Source organism: Podarcis melisellensis, assembly GCF_964234715.1.
Source record: "Podarcis melisellensis genome assembly, chromosome: 8".
Classification (NCBI taxonomy): domain Eukaryota; kingdom Metazoa; phylum Chordata; class Lepidosauria; order Squamata; family Lacertidae; genus Podarcis; species Podarcis melisellensis.
The window spans coordinates 88,100,492-88,122,299 of record NC_138540.1 but is presented as its reverse complement, the minus strand read 5'-3'; the positions used below and the strand labels follow the sequence as shown (position 1 = coordinate 88,122,299).

Genomic DNA, 21,808 nt, shown 5'->3' with positions numbered 1-21,808 from the left:
AAACCCTTCCCCTGTAACCCTGCATGCATAAAAGCCCATCCTGTATGTACAAGCATGCAAGGAGGGGGGTGGAGACCTCTGGAGGCCAGCTCTGTTGCTCAAGGCAGCTGCGCCTAGTTTACAAAGGGGAGGGACCTCTGCCTGCTCCCGGTGTCTCCTGGGCCCCCAAGCAAGCCTTCTTTCCAGAAAGCCCTGCGAATGCCACACCTTCCCCACTCTCCTGCCACAGGGGGCTCAAGCCCTCTCCAACCCTGAGGGAAGGACGGACCTGAGCTTCCGATCCAACCCAGGGCTAGCGAACCCGGCGGCCTTCTTCTCTCAAGCCTCTGTCCTGACATTCCTGCCTTGCCCATGTCGGGAGCCAAGGGGGCGGTCTTCCCAACAACTGGCAAGGCAGATCCCCCCCCCCTAAAAAGCCAACAATGCAAGAGCTTAGGGAAGTGCCACTTTGCAAGCTCGTACTGGCCTCTGTTTTAAAGACTAGGAACGTAGGAGCAGTGATCTCTCTATCTCCTTGCCCCCCAGCCTAGCAATAAGCTGGGGTGGGGGACAATGACAGGAGAGACCCTGTTGCTAGTATCCCACTGCTTGTTCAGCCGGAGGGGAGCAAAGCGACAGAGCATCACAACCACGGAGGGGTTCAGTCTCACAGAGAAATGCCCAGGAAGCTCATTTGCTCTTCCTGCTCCCTTTTCTTCCTAACATTGCTCAAGGTGTCCAGGTCCGGTGAGCAACACCAAGAGGCGCGCAGCTGCCTGACCCCAGGAGCCCCACGTCACACTTCTGACATTGCGAGCGGCAGACGAAATCACCCTCCAAGCTGAGCGTCACCAGCTACAAAGGAGAAGTCCAGAGGAAGCCTCCCCGCTGCGAGAGAGGACAAAAAATAAAACCAGAACAGGGCCTGTTCTTGGCACGCCCTAGGCCAAGAGCAGAACAAAGCCCACAAGGGGGACTTCCAAAAATCCAGCCTGCCCTCCAGGCCGAAGGAACTTGCTAGTCGCAGTTCTGCCTGGGGTGGGGAGTACAAAGCTCAAGAGCAAGCGGAGGGGCAACGGCTGCCACTATCGAAGGCAGGAAGCAAGCTCAGCGCGGCAACGTCAGGCGGGGAGAAAGAGCAAAGGGGAAAGAGAAGACAAGGCGGGGGGAGAGAGGGGCCAGGGCAGCTCCATCCTGGCCAAGCGGCGACAAGAGGCGCAGAGACCAGGGACGAAGAGAGAGGCTTGCGATTAAAAGCAGCCTTCCCGGGTCAGGATCCCCCGTGACGACTGCAGTTCCTGCCTGAGCAGCAAGAGACGTGGGCTGGGGAAGGAGCTCAGGAAGGGCACATCCCCTGTGAAGCGGGACCGTTTTAAAAACGAGAGAACTGGGCTGGGTAGGTGGAAGCGGCCATCTCGATTTGGGAAGAGGGCCTGAAACTCTTCAACTGGCAGTTAAGAGCACGGAGGAAATTACGGAAGGAGGTTTTTCTTTTCTAAAAAAAAAAAAGGACTGCGTTGCAGAGCTGAGAGTCTCGTTTGCCTGAGATGGGAGACCCTGAGAAAACCCACCTCGCTTCCTCCCCTTCCTCTCCAATAGCAAGAGAAGCCGTCTTGCTCCCCAGTTTAAAAATCCGAGGCAGGTCTGGCTCTTGGGGGGCAGGGAGAGGATTCTTCAGGGAGGGGGAGAGGCAACCTTGGCTCAGCTGAAGTCCCCAGAAATCTGACCGGACTGTGGGGATGGGGGCTTCCCTGCTCCCCCTTCTCTGGGACACTCCTTGCCAATGAACCCCACCACCTCTGTCCTCTCGCTATCTGGGAGGAAAGACGTGCTACCGAGAAGAACGAGAGAGGGGACTCGGAAACCACGGACTGGAGAGGGGCTGCGTTTCCAGCTCTCCCCTACCCACCCAAATCGCTGCTGGCCCAGACCTGTGTGATATGAACGGCTAAACAGCAATCGGAAATGTTACAGTATTTTGTTAAAAAAAACACACACACACCCCTCCCTCCAGGGCACTAAACCCTGCTCCGAGCTCAGTAGTACGGAAGTGAGGTGCAGAGAGGGCATTCTCCTCGCCGGAGGTGGGCCTTGTTCGTGGGACTTGTGTCTCCGGCATCAGCGGCGGACGCAGAGGAGTCTGTCAAGGGAGGATCGGCCTGAGGGTGGGACGCAGAGGTGAGACGTCTCCCTGGCCACGCTGCCCGGAGGAAGAAAGAGAAGCCCTCTCTTTCAGCAGGGAGATGCCACGGGGTGCCCGTTGTCCCTGGAGAGGTTCTAGCTGCCGTTGGGGTGGGGTGCGGGGTTGGCCAGGGACGGCGGAGATGTCTTCTCTCTCTCTCTCTCTCTCTCTCTTTGGTAAGATGGTCCAGTTTCTGTCGCCTCTTTCATCTCATCCGGTTCTGCCTCATCAGGGGCACGATGCAGGAAGGGGGGCCCGCTTTCCCCAGGAAGGGGTGCTTCAAGAGTTCGTTGGCGGTGGCTCGCTGGGCCGGGTCCCTGACCAGCAGGCGGTCAAGGAAGCCCTTCAGGGAGGGAGAGACCTGCGGGGAAAGGAGGGGAAAGGAGGGGCATGAGCCACATTTGGGGCAGAAGAGGAAGGAGGGCAGAAAAAGGAAGGGGGAGCACCTGTGGTCGGAATTATAGTATATGCTTCAATGGAGGCATGCTTTTCTTCTAAGAATATGGCTTATTTTCTATGCACGTATAAAGTTAAGCTGGGGGGGGGATGCCTCTATACATGCCCCATAATATAATAATAATAATAATAATAATAATAATAATAATAATAATAATAAAATTTATTATTTATTATTTATACCCCACCCATCTGGCGGCTTCCAACACTAAAATACAATAACCTATTAAACATTAAAAGCTTCCCTGAACAGGGCTGCCTTCAGATGTCTTCTAAAAGTTTGGTAGTTATTTTTCTCTTTGACATCTGGTTGGAAGGCGTTCCACAGGGCAGGTGCCACCACCGAGAAGGCCATCTGCCTGCTTCCCTGTAACTTGGCTTCTTGCAGCGAGGGAACCGCCAGAAGGCCCTTGGAGCTGGACCTCAGTGTCTGGGCAGAATGGTGGAGGTGGAGACGCTCCTTCAGGTCCTTATTTAATCCCCACAACAACCCTGTGAGGTAGGTTAGGCTGAACGAGGCAGTGACTGGCCAAAGGTCACCCAGTGAGCTTCATCCTCGCCGATTGGGGATTTGAACCCTGGTCTCTCCCAGGTCCTAGCCCAGCTCTCTAACCACTCCCATCCCTTGCAGGGGTGCAATTAGTGCCAGCGCCTTCGTCAAGAGTTTGGGTGTAATCTTTGACGCCTCCCTTTCTATGGAGGCGCAGGTTACAGCTACAACAAAGGTGGCATTTTTTCATCTCTGCCGAGCTAAGCAGTTGGTTCCTTAACTCTCTCGCCCTGACCTTGCCACTGTGATCCATGCAACGGTCACCTCCAGGCTTGATTATTGTAACTCTACGTGGGGCTGCCCTTGAGACTGACCCAGAAACTCCAGCAGGTGCAGAATGCTGCAGTGAGACTCCTCACGGGGTTCTCACCTCGGGATCACATTCATCCAGTGCTATACTACCTCCACTGGCTCCCGGTGGAGTACAGGATCAGGTTTAAGGTGCTGGTTTTAACCTTTAAAGCCCTATATGGCCTAGGACCCGCGTACCTACGGGACCGCCTGTCCTGGTATGCCCCACGGAGGACCTTAAGGTCTGCAAATAATATCACCCTGAAGATCCCAGGCCCCAGAGAAATTAGACTGGCCTTGACTAGAGCCAGGGCCTTTTTGGCCGTGGTCCTGGTCTGGTGGAACACTCTCTCACAAGAGACCAGGGCCCTGCTGGATTTGACATCTTTCTGCAGGGCCTGCAAGACGGAGCTGTTCCGCCGGTTCTTTGGTCGGGGTTCAGTCTGATTCTTTTCTTTCTGTATAAGAACAAGCCTTCTAGCCCGCTCACAGGTCCTTTATAAGACCAGTGGTAACAGTTGGCCCTGAAGAATATTAACCACTCTCAATTTTACCCGTGGACGGCCATCTATCCAGATTTTAATTTGCTCTTAACTAATTTTAAGATGTATTTTAATTAACTGATTGCCTGTTTTTATGTTCATTGTATACTGTGTTAGTTTTATGATGTTAGCTGCCCTAAGCCCAGCTCTGGCCGGGGAGGGCGGGGTACAAAAAAACCCACCAATAATAATAATAATAATAATAATAATCATCATCACCACCACCGCCACCACACTGGCTCTCAACCCAAATGGCTCAGGACTGCCTCTCGTCATATGACCTGACCCAGACCCAGTGATCCTCATCCTTAGAGGCCTGAAATCAAATTTCGGTCCTGAATCTGATCCTTCTAAGGTGGGGAAGTCAAGTGAGGAAAATGAAGAGAGCAGGAAAAGGAGTCTCTTGCCTTGTGCACGTTTTTGAGTTTGGGGGGCAGGTTGTCCCGGATCATCTTCATGGCCTTCAAAGGGGGCTCGTTGAAATAAGGGGGCTCCCCGTCCACCATTTCTATCACCATCACGCCGAGGGACCAGATGTCCACCTGAAACAGAAGGATGGGGGGGGGGAGAGGGGAATTGAGAAAGGGGAACAAGAGCAAAGGTGCCTCCGCCTCCCTCCCCAGCCTGGACAGTTTTATAACTGGTTTGCAAAATGGGAACCCTACTGGACTAGCAAGTCTACCCGGCAGCAGACTTTTCGTTCTATTTGGATTTTACAGCTTCCTGAAAGCTCAGGATGGACGATGGAGGCGAAAAAATAAATAAATCTGCTGATTAGAGAAAATGAGAACTTCATCAAAACCACGTAAATGGCCTCTTGACTGCTTTGATCAGTGGAACGTGGCAGCACATACCCTCTGGAACTCCCTGCCTCTTGATATCAGGCAAGCGCCTTCACGGCATTCTTTCGGCATCTGCTGAAAACATTTCTGTTTAGGCAAAGCTGGAGGTTTAGGAAGTTGAAGCCCTCTTACCTCTGGCCCATAGGGCAACCGGGAGATGAGCTCTGGAGCCATCCAGTAAGGGGTCCCAACCAGGGACTTGCGTCGCGGAACCTCCTTGTTCACCTGCGCACAGAACCCGAAGTCGGAGAGTTTGACCTGGGAGGGAGAGACAAGCGAAGGAAGCCTGTCAGTGGCTGGAGCAGGCTCAGGGTGAGTTTGGTCACGAGGTCTGCGGCGTGAAGCATCTTTCCAGCCTTCGCAGCGCAGATCAGCAATATTCCTTTTTTTAAAAGAAGCGACGAGAGGTGGACAAACTCCCACAAATATAGGGCTTGGCCTTATCGCGATGCATCACCCCTCTGGTCAGCCTAGCCCAGTTCTCTCTATTTTGACAAGCGACAGGGAGCTCATCCTGGCTACCAGGTGTCCTTTGAAGCTGAAGATGGCAAGGAGCGAACCAAGGACTTTTATTCCGTGTGCAAAGTTTGCATTCTGCCACTGAGCGATTCCCCCCACCCCACTAACGTGAGGCTCAATTCCATACTTAGTCTAAACTATAGTTCAAGGGCCTAACATGTCCCACCCCCAGGCCAGTGGTTCCCAAACTTTTTGGGTCCACAGCCCCCACCTTGGTTATAATAATGATTATTTATTGTTTATACCCTGTCCATCTGGCTGGGTTTCCCCAGCCATAAACTCAACCTCAACCCTCCCTTACCCTATAAAAAGCATTATTCAGAAGAGCAGTTTGCACGACCCACTAAGGAAGATAGTAACACAGTAAAAATCGAAACAGCAATTGAGCATTTATTCAAAACCCAATTAAATCTATTTTGTTTAATTAAGTCAACGAAATGGGTGAGCTTGGTTGATCCTAGGATAGCAGCTTTTCAAAGTCTGATAGTCATTTACATTTTCAGCGCCCCCATGCTGACCCCTTGCCTCTTAGAACCCCACTAGGTTCTAAAAAAATATCGGCAGAAATTTCAAACCATTATTGGGACTTCCAGGGGAGAGAAGACAGAGGAAGCAATTGAGATTCCAGAGGGTGCTTTAAAAAATCTGCCTTCTCACAAGTCTGAATATGGCGAGAAGTGAGGTTACAGGGAACCAGACAGAGGGCCTTCTCGGTGGTGGCGCCCGCCCTGTGGAACGCCCTCCCACCAGATGTCAAGCCAATAAACAACTATTTTACTTTTAAAAGACAACTGAAGGCAGCCCTGTTTAGGGAAGTTTTTAATGTCTGACGCTGTATTGTTTTTAACACTTGATTGGGAGCTGCCCAGAGTGGCTGGGGAAACTCAGCCAGATGGGCGGGTTATAAATATATTATTATTATTATTATTATTATTAGGGTTTCAACTAAACATTAGGAAGAACTTTTTGACAGTGAGAGCTGGCCGACAGTGGAACGGACTCCCTCAGAAAGTGGTGGACTCTCTTTCATTGGGGGTTGCATATGATTGAGTTGAGATTCCTGCAGTGCATTCAGGTTGGGCTAGATGACCCTTGGGGTCCCCTCCAACTCTAGGACTCTACGTTTTTAAGTTCTCCTCAGAGGTCTTGGGGCTCCCTGACACCACTGAAGAGTCGCCTCCAGGTGGCACTGCAGGACCAGGCAATTTCAGCAAGAGGTTAACAGGGGCAGGGACATTATTTTACTCCAGGGGTCAGCAACCTTTTTCAGCCGTGGGCCGGTCCACCATCCCTCAGACCTTGTGGGGGCCCCGGAGTATATTTTGAAAAAAATAATGAACGAATTCCTATGCCCCACAAATAACCCAGAGATGCATTTTAAATCAAAGCATACATTCTACTCATGTAAAAACACGCTGATTCCTGGACCGTCCGTGTGCCGGATTGAGAAGGCGATTGGGCCACATCCGGCCCCCGGGCTTTAGGTTGCCTACCCCTGTTTTACTCATTTGTTTCTACTCCCACCTCTTACAAGTCGGCTTGCAATTAAAAAAAAGCATCAGATGAAATCGTATGTAGCAGTTCAGCAATAAAATCAATCAAAACATGGAGAAATAACAAGTCTTTAGTGACTGCATAAGGTCAGGCAGTGTTTCTCAGGGGAGGGAATTCCACCGGTGTGGGGCCAGCACTGAAGAGTCCTGATTCCTGGTCCCCAACAATCCGAATGTCCTTAGTGACAGCGCCAAAGAGGCCAACCTCAGAGCCCAGGCAACCTCATGAGGGGTTTAAGCTCAGAAACAAAGGGATAACCAATGCAACTGATGTAAACTGGTGTGATAGGAGCAAACCGCCTGCAAATATTTGGGCTGTGGAACTCAGAACCGCAACTGGCACCTTCGGCACACAGCTTTCAGCGAATGTTGAAGGTGCTCCTCTTTACCCTGGAGATGTGTATTTTCATGACCCACCCAATTCCTGAGACTTGTTTTAACTGTTTTGAATTCTGAGTTTTAAATTGCTTCAATTTGCCCCGGGACCTGCAGGGAAAGGTTGGAGAGTCCACCACCTTCAGAGAAGAAGAAGAAGAAGAAGAAGAAGAAGAAGAAGAAGAAGAAGAAGAAGAAGAAGGGGAGTTTGGATTTGATATCCCGCCTTTCACTCCTTTTTTAAAGGAGTCTCAAAGCAGCTAACATTCTCCTTTCCCTTCCTCCCCGACAACAAACACTCTGTGAGGTGAGTGGGGCTGAGAGACTTCAGAGAAGTGTGACTGGCCCAAGGTCACCCAGCAGCTGCATGTGAAGGAGCGGAGACTCGAACCCGGTTCCCCAGATTACGAGTCTCTTGCTCTTAACCACTGCACCACACTGGCTCTCCACTGTGAGAGCGTTCCACTGGGGAGCAGCTCTTTCTGTCAGAAAGTTCTAGTTACAGGTAGGTAGCTGTGCTGGTCTGCCGTAGTCGAAACAAAATAAAAAAATTCCTTCCAGTAGCACCTTGGAGACCAACTAAGTTAGTGATAGGTGTGGTAAACCTGTTAACGACTATCAGCCATTCACCCATTCCCACCACCCTTCTGAGTAATACCCCTCCCCACCCTCTCACTATACCCGTATTTTTTGCTCTATAAGACTCACTTTTTCCCTCCTAAAAAGTAAGTGGAAATGTGTGTGCGTCTTATGGAGCGAATGCAGGCTGCTGAGATTCAGAATATTTTTTTTTCTTGTTTTCCTCCTCCAAAAACTAGGTGCGTCTTGTGGTCTGGTGCGTCTTATAGAGCGAAAAATACGGTATAAGGGTCTGGTGACTTCTGTTTCAGTGTACCTGAAGAAGTGTGCATGCACACGAAAGCTCATACCAATAACAAACTTAGTTCGTCTCTAAGGTGCTACTGGATGGAATTTCTTTATTTTGTCAGAAAGTTCTGCCTGATGTTTAGTTGGCACCTCCTCCTACTTTTTCCTCAAACATAAAATCAGCACCTGGGACCACGTGCAACTCACCCGGCCGTCATGTGTGAGCAGAATGGAGTCACTCTTGATATCTCGGTGGATGACACCCTGGGCATGGAGGACGGAGAGCGCCTTGAGGACAGACAGACAGACGGCCGCAATCTGCTCCTCGTTCATCCTGGAAGTGGAGTAAGAACACAGCACCCGTTAAAAGAGTGGTTGGTTCAGACCTCGGTGGGTCCACCTTGCCCACAGCTTCTAGAGGTCAACCAGATCCCCACAATCCGGGAAGCCCACAATCAGGGCATCAAGGTGACAACCTTTCGCCCATCCTTGTTTCCCCAAGCGGCAAAAATCCTGAGTCAGGCGCCTCCTGGACTTAGAGTGGGTCCCATTTAGCTAAGATGGCAAATAGCCAGTGACAGGCCTCTCCCTCCTGCTCCCTCACGGATTTATGAAGCTGCCTTTTAAAGTCTCCTAAGCCAGGTATGCGGGTGGTGCTGTGGGTTAAACCACAGAGCCTACGGCTTGCCGATCAGAAGGTCGGTGGTTCGAATCCCCGCAATGGGGTGAGCTCACATTGCTCGGTCCCAGCTCCTGCCAAACTAGCAGTTTGAAAGCACGTCAAAGTGCAAGTAGATAAATAGGTACCACTTCAGCGGGAAGGTAAATGGCATTTCCGTGTTCTGCTCTGGTTCGCCAGAAGTGGCTTAGTTCTGCTGGCCACATGACCCGGAAGCTGTACGCCGGCTCCCTGTGGCCTGTCCCAAACCCAAGTTCTGGCATTTGGAGAGCGTGAGAAAAACATCCCACTGCTTTCCTTTTAAAGAGGAGTTGGTGATGTGGAATAAAAACTTCGGTTAGTCTTCCAGTCTCTCCAAGACATCCCTTTCTGTGGCCAACCAGGTACCTGTGGGAAACCTGAAGGCAGGATTCGACCAGCAAGAGCCATCTCCCACCATGGGGTTTCCAGAAACTGGGATTCTGATGCACTGCTGCCTCCGACAGCCATCCTGCCTAGCAGCCATCAAGAGCCACCTCCTCCATGAATCTGTCTTATCCTCTTTTAAAGTTGCACTTTCTCAAATATTCACTCATCTGGCTTCTACCTTTGTTTTCCTAAGGTTCATCTTTGGGCAAAATTTGGCCAACATCTGAATCTACATGCTGCTCTCTGCATAGCTGCTCTTTTCGATAATCTGCTTCAATTATACCTTTTGACATTTCATACCGAGATAATTTTTCCTTTAAAAACATAATCCTTAGGGGGGAAAGTTATGTATTTTAACAGTCATTCTGTGCAGGCTGAAATTCTATACGCAGTTAACTAGGAGAAAGATGTGGGAGTGAGTTCCACAGTTTAACTAGGGGTGGGTGAATGAGGACTTCCTTTTGTGTGTCCTCAATCTTCCACTATTCAGCTCCATTGCGTGTCCACAAGTTCTGGACATCTGGCAGGAGCCAGCCCCGAGGTCGGAGAGAGAACCATCTTCTGAAGCTCTGCTCCAAGCTGGAGGAGAAAAGGGGCTTTCAACTGCGTCCCAGTTCCAACTCAGCCACATGGGACTGCCTTTCAAGTGAAGAAAGAGCAAGGTCAGGCCATTGTGGAGCACTTAAAAACAAACACTTCTCTCCCTGCCCACGCTGCAAAGCTTCGGAAATGCTTCTTTTCCCTAAAGGCCTTTACATCAACACATGCACACTCCTGGCTTCTTTTAGCTGGTCACAAAAGTCAGTGTATGCCTGGGAGAACAAGGCTCTCTGTACAGCAGGGCTGGGCAATATCTGGTTTTCAACATTGTGATATATAACCAGCTAAACATCGCGATATACCGATATATCACAATGTCTGAAATAAGGATGGCGCTACGTAGAGACAATGGCTGGCTTCACAGTTTTCCCCGCATTGTGATTTTTGCATAGTGCACACAAACACACACACACTGTGATTTGCACGATACACTACCAGGTCAAAAATTATGAAACCGATATCATGATATGGACTTCAAACCGGTTTGGGACGATATATAGATACATTGCCCAGCCCTACTGTCCAGGTGGAGTCAAGAAAACCCTATAAGGAAAATGGGAAAAACAGCAGCAGAGTCCTGGGAGAGAAGGGGCTCAAGACTTCCGCTCCCCATACCTCGTGTGTGTGACAATGTCCGTCAAAGCGCCTCCTTCCAGGAACTCCATGACGACCCATAGCTCATCGCCCACCAGGTAGCTGTTGTACATCTCCACCACATTCTCGTGCTGATAGTCTCTCATGATCACAACCTGAAAGGGGGAAAATGGACAGTGGCAGCTGGGAGGGAGGAAGAGCCGCTGGATAAGGACCCAAAAAGTGCCTGCTGGATGAGGCCAGTGGCCCATCTAGCCCAGCATCCAGTTTTCGCAGTGGCCAACCAGGTGCCGCAAAGAGAAACCCACAAGTAGGATCTGAGCACAAGAGCAACTCTCCCCTCCTGCGGCTAAAGTAACAAGTCAAAATAACAGCAAACTAAGAACAGATTTAGGGACGCAGGTGGCGCTGTGGGTTAAACCACAGGGCCTAGGGCTTGATGATCAGAAGGTCAACGGTTCAAATCCTCATGATGGGGTAAGCTCCCATTGCTCTATCCCCGCTCCTGCCAACCTAGCAGTTCGAAAGCACATCAAAGTGCAAGTAGATAAATAGGCATCGCTCCGGCGGGAAGGTAAAAGGTGTCTCTGTGCGCTGCTCTGGTTCGCCAGAATCGGCTTAGCCATGCTGGCCACATGACATGGAAGCTGTCTGCAGACAAACGCCGGCTCCCTCGGCCTATAGAGTGAGATGAGAACTGCAACCCCAGAGTCGTCCGCAACTGAACCTAATGATTGGGGTACCGTTACCTTTAAGAACAGATTAACACTCGCATCAACTTTTGAGACGTCTGGGCAGGCTTGTCGAAGCAAAAATGTTTTTAATAAGTGCCCAAAAAAGTACAGTGAAGGCGTCTGTCTGATCTTAAGAGGCAGGGAGTTCCAAAGTGTAAGTGCTGCTATGTCAAAATATGGAATGGGTGTTACATGGCACCAGTGCTTTTTTTCTGGGGGGACGCAGGGGTATGCATACCCCTAAACATTTTGTGAATCTCAGTTTGGCTTCATTGAGGGGCAGTATTTCAATATGAGTAGGAAAACGAGGGTATCCCCTAAACATTTTTTTAAGGAAAAAAAGCACTGCATGGCACCTGGAAGAATGCCAGTTCCGCAGAGCAGTCGAAGGGGGTGAGGCAATCTCGCAGGTGAACTGGTTCCAAATTGTGAAGACCTGGGTGCCCGGTTGTTGCTGGACTACGACTCCCATCATCCCCGCCTGCTGGTCCTGCTAGCTAGGGATGATGGGAGCTGCAGTGCAACAGCAGCCGGAGACCCAAGTTTGAGAAAGGCTGTGTTAAGGGCTTTCGGTGGCGCTGTGGGTTAAACCACAGAGGACCCGCCGATCAGAAGGTTGGCAGTTCGAATCCCTGCAATGGGGTGAGCTCCTGTTGCTCGGTCCCTGCTCCTGCCAACCTGTGGCACGTCAAAGTGCAAGTAGATAAATAGGTACCTCTCCGGCGGGAAGGTAAACGGCGTTTCCGTGCGCTGCTCTGGTTCGCCAGAAGCGGCTCAGTCATGCTGGCCACATGACCCGGAAGCTGTACGCCGGCTCCCTCGGCCAATAAAGCAAGATGAGCGCCACAACCTTGGAGTCGGTCATGACTGGACCTAATGGTCAGGGGTCCCTTTACCCTTTTTATACTAGCCGCCTCTGCTGCCAGGACATCCCACACTATACCCTTTGGGGAAGGGGAACACCATTCTCAACACACACACAGAGGAAGAAGAACAGGAAGCGAGGCTACGGAGCAGGGGCCTTTCTCCACCCCACCTCCCAGCCCCTCACCTCGTTGAAGAGCAGCTCCCGCCGCTGCTGCTTGCGGAGGTCCATCTTCTTGACGGCCACCAGCTTCCCGGAGCTCTTGATGGTGGCGATGCAGACGATGCCGGTGGACCCCTCCCCGATCTTGATGAAGTTGTCCAGGTAGGTCCTGGGGTCGCCCGGGTCCACCACCATCTGCAAGGCGGCCCGGAACTGTTCGTGGGAGACCCGCTGGGGCTCGCGCTGTGGGGAGCGGGGCTGCTGCGGGGCCGGGGGAGGGGGCCCCGGGGGCTGCGGGGGTGGGTGCTGGGGAGGGGGCTGCTGAGAGTACGGCGGCTGGTGGGCGGGCGGCGGGACGTGCGTCAAGTGGGGGTCCGAGGCGTGCTGGGAGAGTCCTGGGTGGGGCGGCTCTGGGTTCCGGGATCTCGTTGGGCCCGATGGTGGGGGCCTGGAGGAGCTGCTGTTTCCACTTATGGGGCCGTTGGAGGCTGTTTCTTGGGGTTTCCCGGGCCTGTGCTCTGCCTAAAAAAAGCAGGGTTGGGTGGGGTGAAACGGTTACATCAGCAACTGGAAAGGACAGAAAAGATCAGAGAATCATAGAACTGTAAACCTGGAAGAGACCAGGAGGGTCATCTAATCCAAACCCCAGCAGTGTCTACTTTTAGGCAAGTGGAAGGGCTGACAATTCCCTCAAAGTACTCACTACAAAGGGAAGGGGCAGAGAAGGTCACACTCCAGCTGCCCGGTTGCCAAAGGACCCTCAACCGGAGCACTGAGTGCCAGAAACCAATATGGTGATGTTGGTGCCTTAGGACTTGAGATTCACCACCACCGGTTCTGATAATATGTGAAGTATGGATCTCGCCCACAAGCAGGTCATGTGTTCTGAAACCCCCACCTGCTCCAGAAATTACGTTATCTGATTCCCTAGGTGAAATCTGTGTCTGTGTGTGTGGTGTGTCTGTGTGTCAGTCATTCTGCATGTTCCCTTTTCACGGTTGAGCAGTGCCCTCTAACCTTGGGTCCCCAGATGTTGCCGGACTACAACTCCCATCACCCCTGACCATTAGCTAAACGGGTGGTGGTGATAGGTTTTGTAGTCCAACAACACCTGGGCACCCAACAGTTGAAGACCACTGATGGAGAGAGATTTGTGGGTAGCTCTTGCAGCCTAATATGGAGTAACAGGCTGCCGATCCGTTCAGCCCAGGGCCGTCTTCTCTGCCCAACAGCAGAATCATAGAATTGTAGAGTTGGAAGGGACCCATAGAGTCATCTAGTCCAGCCCCCTGCAATTCAGTAACGCCTCAAGAGACCCAGACACACAGAGGTGTTTCCCCAGCCCTTTTAACCTATGCCGTAAGAAAGTAAAAACAGCCTGCTTGATCAGACTAGAGTTACACCTAGCCCTGCATTTTCCTCCCCACAGTGTCGAAACAGATGCTCTCTGGAAAGCCCACAAACCAGGTTCTCTTTTAACTGGAGATGGCAGAGATGAAGCCTGCAAATGGGAGCAGGGGGAGGACCCAGAAAGCAGCAGGAGCTGCATCTGTCCTCTGTAGCTCATCTCTCCTGTAGCCCGTGGCAGAGTTATGCCCAGAACACAAACACACACATACGCACACAACAGGAAAGCGGCAGGACCCCCTGCTAGATTAGCACAAAGGACAGGAACCGAGGCGGAGATGATAAGTGGTTAGCAAGACACAAAAGAAAGTTGAAGCTAAGGATGGCGGTGCCCTTGGAGGAAGAGGAAGAGGAGGAAGAAAAGTGGCAGAGGTGCAAGAAAAAAGGGTTCCAAACACCTGACAGTTGTACAGTAGATTCCCTTGCGATGGAGGCTTGCGGCACACACAGCGCAGTATGTGGCTGCTTTGCTGAAGTGTTTCTACAGAGAGAGAGAGACAGAGTCACTGTGCAGGAGGCCGTGGGGCTGCGGAGGGCGGTTAGAGAAAGACACACGGAGGGAGAAGAGCAGAGAGAGGAGTGTCTCCTTCAGAAGGCGGGCAGCACCAGAGTAGCTCAGGTTAGTGGGAGCAAGGGCTGTGACAGCAGAGGAGAGGAAAGGCAGGAGAGACACCCAGACGTTGCAGGAAGACAGCGGGTTGCAAAGCGAGGGAGCGCTGCTCCGAGGAGGAAGGAAGGCCCGAGAAAGAGGAGACACAGCGACACGGCAGGGAGCAAAGAGCCAGCCTCTGGAGGTCTCTACAGGGTGGGGCTTCTGCAGAAGAGCTTGGCTTCGCGGCTCAGAAGGTGCCCACTGCCCATCACACCATCAGCCACTCAGAGATGCTGGCAGTAAGACGCAAATCCCTTTGAAAAGCAAGAGGCGTCTTCACTTGCTGGTGAGCTTGTGCTCCAGGGAAAAGGCACTTGCGGAGGGTCGGTCCTGGCCGGCCAGGGCTAGAGAGCCACAACCTACAAGGCGGGGGGTATGGGGAAACATTACCTGAGCACCCCGGACGGGATCTGTGTCCGCTCGCGGGTACGTGTTAAAAGGCCGCCCGGTCTGCTGTGCCGTTTTCATGACCCCCTCAGAGATGGGGATATTTGGGGTCCGGATATTGGGTCCCGAAAGGGGCCGCTTTTCCCGGGGGGACTGCGGGCTGGTCTCCCCGGTGTAGGTCGATTTGGGTCTTTTGTCGGGGCCGTCCGCACGCTCCCTTCTGACCACGCGCTCCGACGGCTCCTTCTCGGCGGCCGTCTCCCTCCTCCCGTCTCGCTCGTGCGGCCTGTGCCTGTGGTCCGAGAAGGGCTTGTGGTAGTCTGGAGGGGGCGGCCGGTGGTGAGGTTTGCCCGTGGGCTCCTGCCCCCGGGGGTGCTGTGTGGCTGTCCTGTCTTCCCGGCTCCTCTCCCGGCTCTGGTCCAGCTCATTCCGGGAGCCATGGCGGTTCCGCTCCTTCAGCTCTTTGCTCCTGCTGCCCCCGGAGTCTTCCTCGGTGACGGCAGCATGGTAGTGGTGGTGGTGGTGGTGGCGGGAGGGCCTGGCCAGGGCCTCGCTCAGACCGTTCTCCTGGTAGAGCTGGTCGTGCCGAGGCGGGAAGGGGGGGCTGTCCCTGCGCAGGGAGTTGGAGCGCGACACGGACATGTTCTCAAACTCATCCAGCAGCCAGGCCAGGGAGCCGTCCTTGGCTGCCTTGTTCCCCCGCACGATGGTCTTTATGCGCGGGGCATGGAAAACGGAAGCGGCGGGGAGGGAGAAAAAAGACAAACACAAACACAAAAGAAAATAAGGTGAGCAACACAAAAACAAAAAAAAGAAATTAAGGGGCCTGGTGGATGCCTGGCAGCTGGTCAGTTTTGGCACACACACACACACACACAAAATGAAGCGTACAGAAGCATGCGGGCATCGGGAGGGGGCGCTGTTGCTCACACACTGGAGAAGCAAGGCCTTTAAGGAAGCTGCTCTTAACCCCAAAGTAATTTCCCCATATACACCCGTTCCATCCGTGCATTGAACCTTCCCTGAAAACCACAAATGCAGGCGATAACAACGCTTGACTCGAAAAGCAATGGCTTAAAGGAAACGGCAAGGCCTCTGGATTTGTTATCCGAAGGCACAAACCAAGATGCAATCTACGTAAAATGCATTGCCGTCATTTATGTTGCATCAGTCTGCAAAGCTCTAATTTCAAAGCCTTCCAATCACAGCATGGCCACCGTCTCTTCCTCTTGCCAGGAAAAAAAAGGGGGGGGGATTTGCAAGACTCCACACTCATGTGGCCTTCCACTCCTCCCTCACATACCATATACACATCCTCTGGGGTCAATGCAAGAACCTTTCCCTCCCCTTCCCACTGCACCTGCCTAGCACTTCAAATGCAAAGCAACTTTCACATCCCACCTTTTCCACTGGCTTCCGAAGCAGAGATGTGTTGCTTTGCTCCCCCCTCCCCTCCTCAAGGCCTGATCCTATCCTTTTGCGCCGGCTCTTATCACACTCTGCACAACGCACAGATCAGTTGCATGCTGCAAGCAAGCGAGAGGACACAACAGCCAGGCCAGGCATGCAGATTATTGTTTTTTCCCTTTCAAAACCAGACCCACACATCTGCTAGAACACTCTGAAGGACACCCTGCCAGACTGAAAACAGATTGCGGTGTCTGGAACCGAGACACCCAACCCCAACCACACCACAATCACCACAAGAAACTCCTGCAAGAGCGCTGAAGGATTTGGGAGGCAAGGCCTGTGCGAGGCCTGCAGTATAGATCTGTGGGTGTTAGCAGGAGAGCTTCCATGGAATCCATGGATCCTTTTAATCACGAGGCCCTTTTCTACCACGCTGATTTATTTAGAGCATTTTCAGGTACAAGAGCGGCTTACATCCCATCAAAACAGGACAGTCCCTGCCCCCCAGATTACAATCTCAAAGAAAAGGCACTCAAGGGGAAGAGAACGAGGAGGGAAGAGGAAAAATCAAAACTCAGGCACCCATTTCTAAACAGCTGTTTCTGTACTGACCAGCAGGCACAGTTCAGGGGCAGGAAGTGCCTGATGGAGCTGGCCTTTCAGTAAAACTGATCAAGTGAGAGCCCTGCTTCCTATCTCTCCTACTGATGCAGTCTGGTGGAATGGCTGCCCCAAATGACAGTTGCAGGAGAGGAGGCCTGGTGGAGCTGCTTTTACACCGGAGGAGTTTAAGGAAAAATTTCCAGCACCAACGTAACAACCATTGGTTCACACAGCATTTGAAATTTGCTGGGAGCATTTGCACCTGGCTATCGGTCGCTTGCAACCATGTGAAGATACCCGGGCACCAGGACAGTGCCTGACATCTCCCCCGTCTGGAGGTGCATGCCTGAGATCTTGCCTGTTTTTCGCACGCTAACAACACACCCTTTAGAATTCTATCAGTGATATTCTCTCTGCCTAATCAGAACAAATTTCAGGATCAAAAAGTCACATTGAAACATACAACTTTCAAGCCGCCTGGCCCCCAAATGGCAAACTAGGCATTCCGTATTGGCAACTATAACCCTGGTTTAAGGAGTCATTTGGCACCCAGCTTTCAGACCTGAGTTTCTAACACTGGTTTCACAGAGATGCAAATGGTGCAAGTCAACATTCAGTTATCTGTGACCTACTAGAACCAAGAACTTGCCTTCTATTTGCGGCCTACATGCAACGCTTTATTCCCAGAACAAGCAGCGCTAAGGCTCCAGGAAGGCTGGATAGGAAGTCTCACACTCTGCCTTCAGAACGGCTCCTAAGCTCAGAGAGGCTGGTTGGTGAAGGAGAGGAGGAGACTAGACGAGTGGGCACACAAACTTCTGTTATTCCGCCTCTGCCAAAACAGGACTCGTAAGCCAGACGCTTAGCATGGGGACACCCGACTGCTGTCATGAATGCTCCTCCAGCCCAAATCCAAAGCAAGCAAGATGCTGCCATCTTCACTCTACCCTGGGAGGAAATGTGCAGATTCCTCAGATCAGGAGCTTAAAGAACGCTCTCCGCCAAGAGACGCACATTTGGGCCAAAGCAGCAACACAAATAAGCACCCACACCCACAGAGAAAAGTACAGCTTTCGGGTAATTGGCTCGGTGACTGTACAGTTATACAGGGGATGATGGCGGCGAGAATGCATTTATAAATAAATATTCCAGAAATGCACTCTCGCTCCTTGCTCCCTTGGATTTGAAAACCTGACCTCAGCGCTTGCAGCCCTCCCAAGGATCCCTGATCTTTCTGCAAAGAGTGATTCTGTCCCCGTTTACACAACCAGCAGGCTTTTTTCGTGGACTGTACCACTTCAGGCTATGGTGGCAGGGGGTGGGGAGAGAGAGGAGAATGCTTCCCCCCTGGAAATAATTGCCTCTACACAGGAAGTTAGGAATATGGACCCTGTATACCTGAAGGAGCGTCTCCACCCCCATCGTTCGGCCCGGACACTGAGGTCCAGCTCCGAGGGCCTTCTGGCAGTTCCCTCACTGCGAGAAACCAAGTTACAGGGAACCAGGCAGAGGGCCTCCTGGGTAGTGTCACCTGCCCTGTGGAATGCCCTCCCACCAGATGTCAAGGAAATAAACAACTATTTGACTTTTAGAAGACATCTGAAGCCAGCCCTGCGTACGGAAGTTTTTAATGGTTGGCGCTTTATTGTGCTTTTAATATTTTCTTGGGAGCTGCTCAGAGCGGCTGTGGCAAGCCAGTCAGATGGGTGGCATATAAATAATAAAATTATGATTATTACCAAGGCAGGGAGGAGAGCTTGCAGCCTAGCCTCACCAACCTGCTACAGTGGTACCCCGCAAGACGAACGCCTCGGAAGACGAAAAACTCGTTAGACGAAGGAGTTTTTTGTTTTCTTAGCCGCTTCGCAAGACGCATTTCCCTATGGCAGTGTTTCCCAACCCTTTTTGGGCAAAGGCACACTTGTTTCATGAAAAAAATCTCAAGGCACACCACCATTAGAAAACGTTTAAAAAATTAACTCTGTGCCTATATTGACTATATATAAAGTAACTCTCTTTAATAGGAATCAAATAAACACAAAGAAAGTATTTTATAATTACTTTATTATGAAATAGTAAGTAAACAGAAATATGAAAAATTATAAAATACTTTATTCAGTGCGCCTTTTGTCCCTCTCCTCGAAATGCTCCAACTCAATGTTCCTCCGCGGGCTGGCCATTGGAGAGCCGTGTCGCCCACACCGCAGCCCAATACAATATGAACCCTCCCCTCGCAATATGAACCCTCCCCACCTTAAGCCTCCACACGCGCCCTGCCCAAAGAGATGCCCGCCCGCGCGCGAGGGGATCCTTTACCTCAGCATCCCGCCAAAAAAAAAAAAGGGCGGGAGACTGCGGTCCCTCAGAGGCTGGGCGTTAGGAAGAAGCAGCCGCCTTCATCCAAGCAGGAGCAGCAGCAGCTGTAGCTGTAGTAGCGCCAAGCTGTGCCGGGGACTCCGTGCCCATGAGGGGAGGGAGGGGAGAGAGAGGAGAGGCAGCAGGTTGCCCTCTTAAGTCACGCGCGCGCAGGCACCACCACGCATCGCTCGCGCCCTCTCGCAGAGCCCCTGCTCAGCACCTCCCGCCTCGGGGACACCCGTCATGAGCCGCTGAGAGGCCGCCAAGCCTCCAGGCTGCTCCCATTCAGCCTTAGGCGCGCGCCCGCCTCGGGAAAAGCGGTGCTGGGAGGCGGAGAGAGAGAGAGAGGACGCCGCTGGCCGCGTCACACCCTCAGTCAGTCGGCTCGGAGCTACTGAGGAGAGGGAGGTGGGGACGACGGCGCGTCTGTTCCGCTCGGGGCCAGCGTGCCCCCGCCCCCCTCTCCAGAATCCCCAACTAAATACGATGCGCTAAGGGAGGGGGGAGAACCCACCCACAAAGAGGACGCCTTTCTGCAGGGCGCCTAAGGCCTCTCGCCGCCCGACTCGCCCGCCTCCCTCCCACGGCACACCAGGCAACGTCTCGCGGCACACTAGTGTGCCGCGGAACACTGGTTGGGAAACACTGCCCTATGGGCTTGCTTCGCAAAACGAAGCTTCCCCCGCAAGCTCCGGGGATAGCGGGGAAGCGCAGCGCGTCTTCCCCTCTCTCCTCGGACCCCTTTTGAACCAAGGGGCGGCAACGGGGAGAAGCGATTCTCCCCGCTGCCCCTTCCCTTGCTTTAAAACAGGTCCGGGGACAGAGGGGAAGGCATGCAGCGCTTCCCCTCTGTCCCTGGACGGTCTCCATAGGAATGCATTGATTGATTTTCAATGCATTCCTATGGGAAACCGTGCTTCGCAAGACGAAAAACTCGCAAGAAGAAAAAACTTGCGGAACGAATTAATTTCGTCTTGCGAGGCACCATTGTACTCTTCTATATGTAACAGGGTCTATGTGCAAAACTTCAGTAGCCCGAAACGGCACCATTTTAGTCCATAATCCTGCAGACTGTACAAAAAGGGGCCGCACAGCATCACTGGAGGTGAGGACCTAAGACCCTAAGAGCGCCAAGGGGGCCCCACCTAGCCCAGAATCCTGTTCTCACAGTGGCCAACCAGATGCCCAAATGCAACGCCACTCTCCTCGCTTGCAGTTGCCAGAATTTAAGGCGCATGCTGTCTCTGATTCTGGGGGCAGGATGCACAGCCAGCGTGACTAGGAGCCATTCAGGGCCTTACCCCCCCCCCCACGAAAAGGAAGTGGCTGATGGAGATGGGGAAGAGAGGAGGGCCACTTCTATAGAGCACCAGCGCACAAAATCCATGCACGTGCCCTTCTCCCCCGCTGAAGCCCCTTTGGTCAATGTGGGCCGTCCTCAATGAATGTGTTTAGTATGCCAAGAGCGGCTGCCTTTTGCCCCCAGCCTACACAATGCATAGCTCCACACTGTGGAACCTCTTTCATTGGAGAGATGTGCGAGCGCATAAAGATTTCCTTATCAGAGAGCGCTCAGGCTCATCTAGCCAGCTGGAAACGTCAAGAGGCAAAGATTCCCAGGAGGCGGGCTTGCCGGAGGGCGTGGGGTGGGGGGAAGAGAGGGAATGTGCTCATGGAAGAGAGAGAGATCTGAGCTGCAGGATCAACATAAGATCACAGAACTGCAGAGTCGAAAGGGAGCCCCAGGGGCCATCTAGTCCAACCCCCAGCAATGCAGGGGTCTCAAATGAATCAGACACAACAGAAGGCCATCCAACCTCTGCTTAAAAACCTCCAAGGAAGGAGAATCCATCCCGAAGGTCCAGATTCTGGGCCAAGAACACTCCTTACCGCTATAACGTGCCATTGCACAAGCACAAACTGGCTCTAGTCCAATGCAGCACCCAAAGGGGCAGAACTGGAAGGTTTCTTCCGCGTGGGCATGTGGCAGCAGGAGGAGATCTATGTGGCAACGGGGAGTAGGGGAAGGCTGAGTGTAAGGGGGTCCTGGGAGAAGCGCGGGCTACAGACTAAGCGACACAAGCTTTGCTCCCCCTGAGAGAAGCAGATGGTGTGTGTGGTTGGACTTGCTCAGGGGTTTCGTCTGACAAAACCACACTGAAGTCCACACAAGCCGTGCAGGAGCTGTGCCTGGTGTCAGAGAAATGCCCAAGTGCCGTGCGCTAACTGCTCCCACATGCATGGAAACTGCTCTCTCTACAATGGCAGGTGTTTTGTTGGATAAAGGGAAAAGGGAGATTCTAGTACCTAAAGTCGCATGGAAGAGGGGAGCAAGCCTGTTTTCTGCTGCTCCAGAGGGGACGGCCCAAACCAATGTGCTCAAACGACACATCAGGAAGAACACATCATGCGCTCAGACGACACTAAGCATCAGGAAGAACTTCCTGGTGGTAAGAGCTATTCGACAATGGAACGGGCTCTCCTTCGTTGGAGGTTTTCAAAGAGAAGCCAGGTGGCCATCTGCCAGAGATCCTTTAGCTGCAATTCCTGCATTGCAGGGGGCTGGACTAGATGACCCTTGGGGGTCTCTTCCAGCTCTACAGTTCTGCGTTTCTCAGAGCTGAACCTTCCACAGCAGGTTCTGTGCCTAAGCACAAAGAGCAAGAGGGAGAGGGATGGGCTTCTGAGCTCCAAATGCCGTTCGGCCTGAAGCAGCAATGCACAGCGTGTTGCCTTGAATGAGTTTCTGAAGTGTTCTCCTGGGTAAACAAGAGGCAATTTGCAGAGGCCTGC

The 21,808-nt window shown here is 52.4% G+C and overlaps 1 protein-coding gene across 6 annotated transcripts in view; it reads right to left on the bottom strand.

The window, feature by feature from the left end:
* Positions 1-1,479: 1,479 nt before the first annotated feature.
* Positions 1,480-21,808, bottom strand: part of PAK4 (p21 (RAC1) activated kinase 4) — an 81,133-nt gene continuing 60,804 nt past the window's right edge. For 5 of the 6 annotated variants that reach the window (XM_081922006.1, XM_081922007.1, XM_081922009.1 and 2 more), the window contains 7 exons: positions 14,648-15,355; positions 12,223-12,720; positions 10,459-10,592; positions 8,364-8,490; positions 4,975-5,100; positions 4,408-4,542; positions 1,480-2,522 (listed from right to left, as the gene is read on the bottom strand). In XM_081922006.1, the coding sequence (XP_081778132.1) occupies positions 2,367-2,522; positions 4,408-4,542; positions 4,975-5,100; positions 8,364-8,490; positions 10,459-10,592; positions 12,223-12,720; positions 14,648-15,355 (1,884 nt within the window). In that variant the 3' untranslated portion in view covers positions 1,480-2,366. The remainder of the gene's footprint in view (positions 2,523-4,407; positions 4,543-4,974; positions 5,101-8,363; positions 8,491-10,458; positions 10,593-12,222; positions 12,721-14,647; positions 15,356-21,808) is intronic. The other variant, XM_081922010.1, reaches the window with a different exon arrangement.